At 41.1% G+C, this 10,892-nt stretch overlaps 1 protein-coding gene across 6 annotated transcripts in view; it reads right to left on the bottom strand.

Annotated features, from left to right (window-relative positions):
• Nucleotides 1-828: 828 nt before the first annotated feature.
• The window catches only part of NBEA (neurobeachin), a 698,360-nt gene continuing 688,296 nt past the window's right edge, over nucleotides 829-10,892 (bottom strand). For all 6 annotated transcript variants that reach the window (XM_056561916.1, XM_056561911.1, XM_056561913.1 and 3 more), the window contains 3 exons: nucleotides 5,565-5,761; nucleotides 3,828-3,979; nucleotides 829-1,942 (listed from right to left, as the gene is read on the bottom strand). In XM_056561916.1, coding sequence (XP_056417891.1) covers nucleotides 1,852-1,942; nucleotides 3,828-3,979; nucleotides 5,565-5,761 — 440 coding nt within the window. In that variant the 3' untranslated portion in view covers nucleotides 829-1,851. The remainder of the gene's footprint in view (nucleotides 1,943-3,827; nucleotides 3,980-5,564; nucleotides 5,762-10,892) is intronic.

Below are 10,892 nucleotides of genomic sequence, written 5' to 3'. Positions count from 1 at the left end.
GTTTGCATATTTTATTTTTCTTTTTTTTCTCATTTCTTTTTTAAAATTTTTTTTTTATTCATTTTTTTTTTTTTTTTATTTCCAACTGAACACATCTGGCATATTTTACATCTTTGCAATAAAACATGGTTACAATAGCTTAAGGAATTCATATATCCAAAATATTTCACCATGATTTCAAGATGAAATGAACTTGTCTTCCAGGTGTTCAATATCCTTCTATTCTAAGCTACAACTCAAGATATTGCTTACAGACGGGTGATGAATAACTTAATATTTACGGCGACTCTGTCAATGTATCAGAGTCAATTGTTTTCTTCTTTCCTTTTTTTATTTTTTATTTTTATTTTATTTTTTTTAATACAAACAACAATGTAGAAGAAACCAAGTGGTAAAACTTACTAATACAAGGTGGAGAACAAATAATCACATCAATAAATAATGATATGTTTCTGGTGCAAAGTGCCAATACAAATTCTCAGTTTTATTTGACAATATTTTTTTTTCTTTTTAAAATAAAGGACTGCAAGTGAGTGTAAATTACATTCCTGTTACATGCCTCATAGCCCTACCGGCACAATATGTACATCTATGACAATACAGTCACTAAATATACAAAGAAGGACAAGTGTATTCACCCCTGGGTGTGTCATTTAACCGTACAATGTGCAGGTGCAGGAAAATATTTTGACGGCCATCACTGCAGTATCGTATTGTCCGGCGTCTTAGGCTGGCCATGTGGCTTGACGTAAGCGCCACCATGATAGAGTACACCAATCAGTAACCGAGCCTAAGCCATTTATGCAAAATAGAATTTCTAAATGTTTAAATTTTTTTTTTCTAAGCCCCTTTCCCTGTGTACAGCGGGGCTTGTTCTTTTTGTCTTGAACCCAGGTTGATCGGCACTATGAAATGTAAGACCCATACTCCGGATAAAGAACTAAAAAAAAAAAAATGGGTGTATCTATATATATATATATGTACGTATATATATTTGCCTCATCTCTCCTTCATTGTGATCATAAATAACCCAAGAACCACAGCAAGTATGTCTCTTATGAGAGATTTATGGCAAACCATGGCTTCAGATCCCTAAGTTTCAAAGGTTTACGGGATTTCACTAAGAAGGGGGAAAAAGGGGTGGGAGGGGGGGTAAAAGAAAAAAAAAGTGCAAAAGCAGATTTTGGTGTGAATGTTAAAAGGATCGGACCCATATTCAACCTTTTAATGCAAGCTGCATCTTTTTAGTTTCATGTAGACACCTGATCCCTCAGGTGTAAAGTACAAGCACGGTTACGATAAAACTAAGAAACTTTTTTTTTTTTTGTTCTTTATACAAGGTTTTACTTTTACAAAAGTATCCCTTTTAAAGTTAAAGATGTGCATCTGATGTACAAAGTATCAAACATATTTTTTATATTTATTTTTTTTTTATTTTATTTTTTTCACAGCTTGAAAAGAGGCTGGAAATGGGATGTAAGATTCATGGACTAAACACCATAGCAGCTGGACACAAATCTTCTTCATGAGTGACCAAAGGTCTCTTTGTGATGTGTCCTACCGGCTTTTTCATGAATAAATAAAACTGAAATAAATTTCCGAGACTCCTCCTACTGCTCGTAATATACACAGTACAGGCTTGCCTTTAGCAGCTGGTGTTCAGTTGTGATAAAAATAAAACACACAATGTAAAGTGGTTTGCTGACTACAATGTACAGCTATTGCTGAGTGTAATGGAATGTACAATGGAGCTCAATGCAGGCTTGCTTTTCCACCAGAGATGACAACGCCTTGTAACTGCAGCGCTTGTGCTCTCAGCATGAAACTTGGCATTCAGCACTTCAGTCAACTTTAGTATCTGTTCTGATGTTCGTAATGCCATCGGTTAAAATCTATATTAAAAGCTACAATGCTACCAGAAGCCATGCCAGTGATCAAGGTCCTACAAGGCAAAAAAGAGAGAAAGGTTAAACGGCGGCATGTGTTGGTCATAAACATAACTGTTTTTAGGGTAAGGCCAGTCATACATATTAGATATGTATCTATTCATTTTTAATAGATACATATCTAATATGTATGACTGGCCTTACCCTAAAAACAGTTATGTTTATGACCAACACTTGGCAAACAAGTCATCTATCGCTTCAGACCCCCATACACATGTACATTTGGCCAACTGTCTTGTCCTTCATTCTCTCCCAACATTTGCAGCTGGGAGACCTTCATACACATTATTGATCCGAATGTTTTGGGCGATGTTACAAAAAAAACAAACAATAATATAGGCCAAGAAGATAGCAAGTGTCTGGCACTTCACTTCGGATATATCTACAATCCCTTTTCATATATGTGCGTTAGTGGATGCCGGCACTGTGTTTCCAGACGTGGTGGTGCAGATCAAAACATAGTTCATATACAACACACTCGGTATGAAGATGAATACAGAAGATCGCACTCACCACATATGCCAGTGACTCTGTATTAGAACATACTCAGCAAGTACAAAAAATGTCAGATGCGGGGGCACCTCCATGAAACGGCATCCGTTTCGTGCGACAAGCACACTTCGTCTAGCCAACGCGGAGCGTTGGCTAGACGAAGTGTGCTTGTCACACTAAACATACACCGTCCCGTGGAGGTGGCCCTGCATTTGAGATTTTTGTACTTCCCGAGCATATTCTAATAAAGAGTCACTGGCATATGTGGTGAGTGCGATCTTTTGTTATTCAACTTTATACAGATCGTGTTGTACAAAAAAAAAAAATAGTCCCAAGTCTGTACATGGGCTGTGTCTGGTATTGCTCCTCATCTCCATTCTCCTGAATGTTAAAAAGCTGCAATACCAAACAAGATGCATGGACGCACATGGTGCTGTTTCTGGAAAATAAAAATATCCTTTTTTTTTACTAATCTCCGAAAGCACCTTTAAACTATGTTCCCACTCAGTTTTTTGACCAAACAAAGGCTGACCAAACAATTAAAGAGCTCTCCCCTACCTCCCAACCCTCCTTGACTGATGCACTGAGCTCGTAACATCAGTCCAGGAGGAGCTGGGAAGTGGGGGTGAGTGAGGTGGTGCCCCAGGCTGTGGCACTTGAGCAGCTCAGCTCCTCCTCCTTGACAGTTGGCTGAGAATTAAAAAGACAATTTTAAAAATTTGGCAACCACCATCAGCACCAGGAAAGGTACAGTTTGCTTTTATACTCTAACAGCTATCCAACAATGTCTGCATCTTTTATTAGCAAATACAGCTGACAGATTCCCTTTAATTTTTAATAGACTCCCAGGTCTTACAGGTAATAGTGTCTAAAAAGGGTCAGAGAGATCAGAGTTGCCTAACCCGGATTCTTTGGTAAATTAGCCAAGTACAAAACTGGCCAAAACCAGAGCTTGACAGTAGAATAGCCTGTCTTCTCCTACACTAGGCTTCTTACATAGGGGTAGGACTAAGGATTCCCCCACAGAATGGGACAAAAATGCTGGGGTTCCCCATGAAAAATGGAGATTATAATAGAGAATCTATGTGTTTCTCACAGGACTCATCTTGGATATGTATATTTTTCTTTCCTGTGAAAGAAGTCTTTACTAGACTTGTCATTTCTATAAAAAAAAACTATAATAATTTAGACAAAAACTGAACAGTTAGGGGTGGGTTCCCTACACTCATTCCCCTGAGGGAACTTACAGATGATACTGATAAGACAGAAAATAAAGGGCTACTGGTTATTAAATTATTCGATATTATTATTCTGGAAATTTTACATGTATATAGTGTTACTATTTAAAACATCACTGCACATTATATCTACTGAGGGCTGAAGACTCACCTCTGATCGTGTGACAAATCCATGGCTCTGATCCCGGCATCACAGCCAGGGTAAATATAGAGCTGCTTAAAATCACAAGCCTGCCAGACTTCTACAACTCCATTATCTCCTCCCGTCACAAGATTCTGCCCATCGCTGCTCAGAAGGATGGCCTGGACGAAACAGAACATAGATCCCATTCAGAACAGCCACAAGTAGTCTCACGCAAAGTAACAAAACACGATTTATCACTTATGGAAATTCTAGACTGATACCCAGCACTGAGGTCTTCACTGACAAGGCATAATATGACTGCTGCCCTATAATGTACAGATCTGGTCAATATACACATATAACCCTATGAACTTTACATATAGTTGTCTGAACGTGTACTTTTATCCTATTGGTGGAGCTAAAGTGCAGTAAGCCACCATTCAGTGGACCAGTAAGGACCAAGGAATAAGTCAGCGGTACAGGTTTAGCTGCTCTGCTTGTGCCTATTTTTTGTCTCACTCAACCTGAGCAGCTACCAAGAGAGTCCCTTACTCTGGAGGACCTGGCATGCCCATAAACTCCTAGGCACTGTGTCATTCTTAATTTATAAACTGCAGAAAAAAAACAGCTCACCTTCTACCAAAATCACACCTGCACAGACCTCCCTTTCACACCTTGACGCGTTTCAGGCGCATATGCCCGAAACGCATCAAGCTGTGAACGGGTGGACTGTGCAGGTGTGATTTTGTATAGCTTCTGCTAACTTAGCATAAAGCTGAATTCAATTAGGCAATGCATTGTCCGTATTTTCTACAATCATTCTTTATTTGCCTTGCAGTGGGACTTAAATTGAACATTACTGCCGAAGAGATTTTCACCCAGCAGCAGGACACATACTTGGCAATCAAAAAAAAAAAAAGTCCTTGGGACTTGTCATCAGTCAGGGTCTGAAGAGAGCGGCCACACACTTCTCTCCTCTATGAGACCTGAACGGCCCCACAGACCTACATTATGATGCATCCAGGTCACGTGACACAGAGGTGGAAGTTGTGCGCGTTCAGCACGCTCTCTCCCGGCTCAGTCTCATAACCGGTTGGGGTCTGAACACTCAGACCCAACCAAACAAAACTTTTAATATGTCTGTACAACATATAAAAAAAATTTATGACAGTGCCCATTTAAGGACCCAGGTGGAGATGTGCATCAGTGTTTCCCAAGTGCATTCCTCAAGTACCCCCAACAGGTCATGATTTCAGGATTTCCTTAGTTTCTTACAGGTGTTATAATTATGGTCAGTGCATCAGGCATCACTACAATTATATGTAAAAAGACTAAGGAAATCCCGAAAACATGACCTGTTGGGAGAACCTGGTCTGCATGATGACAGATACCATTTAGACAAGACATGTTCAATGCATTTTCTAAATATAAATATTAGAGATGAGCGAACTTACAGTAAATTCGATTCGTCACGAACTTCTCGGCTCGGCAGTTGATGACTTATCCTGCGTAAATTAGTTCAGCTTTCAGGTGCTCCGGTGGGCTGGAAAAGGTGGATACAGTCCTAGGAAAGAGTCTCCTAGGACTGTATCCACCTTTTACAGCCCACCGGAGCACCTGAAAGCTGAACTAATTTATGCAGGATAAGTCATCAACTGCCGAGCCGAGAAGTTCGTGACGAATCGAATTTACTGTAAGTTCGCTAATCTCTAATAAATATCTTTAAAAAAGAAAAGAAAAGATCTCATAAAAATTTACAAATACCCTTGTTGAATCACTAATCTCCATTTGGCCAAGAAGTTTGCCATTTATGCTGAAGTTGCAAAATCTCCCCCTCTCGTAGTATATAATACAATGTCCTTCACTGGATACTGAAATCAAGCGAGGGTACAAGCAGTTTTCTGGTCCCTCCAGTGCTCTTAGCAGATCTCCCGTGATTGTATGGACCAAGCATGGGCCCTCTAGAAGACAGAAAAAAGCCTAGTTAATACAAAGAAAATAAAAGATAAATATGATGTAAATTATTTCATATTTGTGGACACTTTGTAGAAAAGTTTAAAACTGTATTTTTATTTTAAGAGAAAAATCCGGATTATTAGATAAAGCAGATAAAAGGACCGTCATAAAAAAAAGAAGAAAAAAACGAAAATGAATTAGTAAATCATATGAAATTTACTGATAAACCTGGGGAGTCATGGAAGATATCCCAAGATTACGATAAGTGACTACCACATTTCTTATTCTATTTTGTGTTTAGGTTTTATCTTTGAAAATTCAACCTTTGCTGCTCTGTGTTTGACCAGGAGGCGGAGTATAGGAGCGGCAGAAAATCTGCAGCAGATTATGTACGTGTTAAAGTACCCTTAGACAGTTTTGATAAATGAGGCCCAATAAGTTTGAAATCCGTAGCTGAGTTTGCAGCAAAATACACAACAATCCATTTTATTTCACAATTATTGTGGACTGACATGCTGGGAATTTAAAATGTTGATTTTGTGTAGATTTTAGTTAAAATCTTATGCCCTTTGTTGGTGCTGTAACATGCTGTGGATTTTTAATGTACACGTCCCGTGTGAACGCACCCTTATAGTTTTTAATATGAGATGCTCTGTGATGTATAGCGCCCCCTTCCTGTGTGTTGATGATCAGACATTACACAGCTGCACACGCTCTAAAGCTCAATAATTCATTTGAATGAATGTAGGTTAACCCTTTCACTAATTCCTGAACTCTGACATTAAGCTCAACCCCGAATCAATATTGTGTCCCATGGATCTAAGAATTAATTTTCTTTAGATTGGATGGTGGCAGCTGCAGGTGCTGCCATGTCCATGTGTTTTCCTCGTGCCAACAAGTACAATGACTGATCGAAAAAGCGCACATATGCTTAGATGTAAACATCAATACAAACACACTGGAAACTGACACTGCACACAATAAAAAACCTCAATTATTCAAAGCAAATTGTGCGATATTCAGCCGGGGTCAGCGGGCTGTGCGGGCCCATGTCCTACACATATTTCCTACACGCCTCTCCCCAGCGCTCCTCTTGTAGTGATGAAAGTGAGAACACAGACGTAAAGAAAATGCCCGCCTTCTGGGTGATTACTCCTTTTGTTATTTCAATGAAACATGGATTATTCACTGCTGGCTGCACATAAATGAAAGTAATTTAGCCTCTATAAAAGTCACATAGAGGTCGGTAATATTGTGCATATTACATCTCACATAATCCGGAGCGGCTAAAAGCGCAATATCCAGTTCACTTTATGTGTCCGGCTCTCTGATGTGCTTTTTACATACAGCTACTTTCTGTTAATTGAGAAATAAATCATTCATAAATGCTACAACTTCAAGAACAGGGGGTTCAGTTCTACCTTAAAGGCAAATTTAACATTTTGGAATTTCACATCATCAAGATGATTATTGAGCATTTTCTTTTAATTTAAAGTTTTTTTTGTACATTCTTGTTTTATTTCCTATCGAAGGAGACACATATTATTTTTGGTAAACATCAGAGCTATATTCACACTGACACGTATGTTTTTTCTTTTTTTTTTAACACAGACACGTGGTTTCAATGTCAGAAACCCTACTTCTATTGCCTTTAAAGGGGTTCTCCGATGCTTAGACATCTTATCCCCTATCCAAAGGATAGGGGATAAGATGCCTGATCGCGGGAGTCCCGCCGATTGAGACCCCCGGGATCTTGCACGTGGCACCCCGTTTGTAATCAGTCCCCCTCCCGTAGGCTTGCATTGAGGGGCGGAGCGTGACGTCACACGGGGGCGGAGGCGTGACGTCACACGCCGCCGGTCCTGTGGTCGTCGGTAATCAGACCCGGAGCAAACATGCTCCGGGGACTGATTACAAACTGGGTGCCGCGTGCAAGATCCCGGGGGTCCCCAGCGGCGGGACTCCCGGGATCAAGCATCTTATCCCCTATCCTTTGGATAGGGTATAAGATGTCTAAGCACCGGAGAACCCCTTTAAGGGGGATAGTGAACCACAAATTACGCTCTGAAGGCTCCCAGAAATGGAAGCTTCAAGGTCGGGCCCCTGCCTGTAACTTAAAGAAAGCACCAGACGGGCGCAGGTGTGAACCTACGATAAAGGTGTTTTTTCTCCATAGTTAGTGATTAGATAATGTAGGATTACTGCAATCACTTACTAGCTGTGAAGATCCCACTCCTGGTAAGCAGTCCTGCCCCTTTATTGTAGCTACCAGTATGGCTTTAAACAGCTTAGAAGGTAAATAAAAACGTATCCTCTGCCCACAGGAAGTGTCTGATAAGTGTCTGATTGCAGGGGGTCCGACCGCTGGGAACCTCCACAATCTCCATAATGGGACCTGACTTACCTTGTTGAGCACTCCGGCCCCCACCTTCTGACTTGAACTAGTCTCGGCAGTGACAGTCCACTCAGCCAATCACTGGCCACAGGGGTATCCCGCTTCAGCTGGTGATTGGCTGGGCGGGCCATCAATGCCAGAACCAGTTTGTCTCAGTAGGTGGGGGCCAGAGTGCTCAGTGTAAGAGACAGGCCCTGTTTTGGAGATTGTGGGGGTCCCAGCGGTCAGACCACTACGATCGGACACTTATCCACTATCCTCTACGATCGGTCCCTGGCCCTATCTTATATGAAGGATAGCCTTATGCTTATCCCTATCTTATATGAAGGATAGCCTAATACCTGGCCCTATCTGATATGAAGGATAGTCTTATGCCTATCTCTATCTTATATGAAGGATAGTCTTATGCTTATCCCTATCTTATATGAAGGATAGCCTTATGCTTATCCCTATCTTATATGAAGGATAGTCTCATGCTTATCCCTATCTTATATGAAGGATAGCCTTATGCTTATCCCTATCTTATATGAAAGATACCCTTATACTTGGCCCTATCTTATATGAAGGATAGCCTTATACCTGGCCCTATCTTATATGAAGGATAGCCTTATGCTTATCCCTATCTTATATGAAGGATAGCCTTATGCATATCCCTATCTTATATGAAGGATAGCCTTATACCTGGCCCTATCTTATATGAAGGATAGCCTTATACCTATCCCTATCTTATATGAAGGATAGCCTTATACCGAGCCCTATCTTATATGAAGGATAGCCTTATACCTATCACTATCTTATATGAAGGATAGCCTTATACCTGGCCCTATCTTATATGAAGGATAGCATTATGCTTATCCCTATCTTATATAATAATAATAATTTTATTTATATAGCTATTATATAGCGCCTACAGATTCTGCAGCGCTTACAATTATGGGGTACAAACAAAGACAAGTATCAGACATAATATTACACAATAACTATTCAAACAAGAGGTGTGGGGATGTATTGAGGATATGTTGAGGCCAATTAGAGACTGTTATAGGCCTGTCTGAAGAGATGTGTTTTAAGGCCACGTTAGAAACTATGGATGTTGTTGTTGAGTCTGAGGGATTGAGGGATAGCATTCTAGAGAACCGGTGCAGCACGAGTGAAGTCTTGGAGACGGGAGTGAGAAGTTCAGATTATAGAAGATGTTAGTGTGAGATCATTAGCAGATCGGAGAGAACGTGTAGGATGGTAGACAGAGATGAGAGAGGAGATGTAGGGAGGTGCAGCATTGTGGAGAGCTTTGTGTGTGAGACTGAGGATTTTGTACTGTATTCTGGACTAAATTGGTAACCAGTGTAGTGACTGGCACAGGGAGGAGGCGTTGGTGTAGCGGCTGGAGAGGAAGATGAGTCTGGCTGTGGCATTAAGGATGGACTGGAGAGGAGAGAGTTTGGAGAAAGGAAGGCCTATTAGTAAAGAGTTACAGTAGTCAAGGCGGGAGTGAATCAAAGCAATAATGAGCGTTTTAGCAGTTTCAGTAGTGAGAAACGGGCGGATTCTGGAAATGTTTTTGAGATGCAGGTGACAAGAACGTGAAAGGGACTGAATATGGGGAGTGAAAGACAGGTCAGAGTCAAGTATAACTCCAAGACAGCGAGTCTGCTGCCCGGGAGTTATGGTAGTCCCACATACCGAGATGGAAATGTCAGGGTTAGGTACAGTATCAGTTGATGGAGAAAAAACAAGAAGTTCTGCTTTCGAAAGATTTAGTTTCAGATATAAAGAGGACATGATGTCTGAGACAGCAGAGAGACAGTCACTGGTATTCTGTAGGAGTGCAGGGGTGATGTTGGAGGAAGAGGTATAGAGTTGGGTGTCATCAGCATAGAGGTGGTACTGGAAACCAAATCTACTGATTGTTTTTCCAATGGGGGATGTGTAGAGTGAAAAGAGTAGAGGACCCAGGACCAATCCCTGGGGAACCCCGACAGCAAGGGGAAGAGGAGAAGAAGTAGAGCCAGAAAACGAGACGCTAAAGGAGCGGCCAGAGAGATAGGAGGAAAACCAGGCGAGAGCAGAGTCCTTGAGACAGATGGTGCGGAGACTACGGAGGAGGAGTTGGTGATCCACAGTGTCAAAAGCCGCAGAGAGGTCCAAGAGAATCAGTAAAGAGAAATTGCCATTTGATTTGGCCGTCAGAAGATCGTTAGTGACTTTGGTTAGGACCGTTTCTGTGGAGTGAAGGGAGCGGAAACCAGACTGTAAGGGGTCAAGGAGAGAGTTCTCGGAGAGATAGCGGATAAGGCGGGAGTAGACCAAGCATTCCAGGAGTTTGGAGATAAAGGGGAGATTTGATATGGGTCGATAGTAGGCTGCACAGGATGAATCCAGAGATGTTTTTTTCAATAGTGGGGTTATTATAGAGTGTCTGAAGGAAGAGGGAAAGACCCCAGAAGAGAGGGAGAGGTTAAAGATTTTAGTTAGGTGACAGCTGATAGCAGGAGAGAGAGATGAAGGATAGCCTTATACCTGGCCCTATCTTATATGAAGGATAGCATTATACCTGGCCCTATCTTATATGAAGGATAGACTTATACTTATCCCTATCTTATATGAAGGATAGCCTTACAGCTGGCCCTATCTTATATGAAGGATAGCCTTATACCTGGCCCTATCTTATATGAAGGATAGACTTATACTTATCCCTATCTTATATGAATGATAGACTTATACTTATCCCTATCTTATAT

Source organism: Hyla sarda, chromosome 2 (genome assembly GCF_029499605.1).
Source record: "Hyla sarda isolate aHylSar1 chromosome 2, aHylSar1.hap1, whole genome shotgun sequence".
Taxonomy (NCBI): Eukaryota; Metazoa; Chordata; class Amphibia; order Anura; family Hylidae; genus Hyla; species Hyla sarda.
The sequence above is the reverse complement of the archived record's forward strand: the minus strand, read 5'-3'. Positions and strand labels throughout refer to the sequence as shown.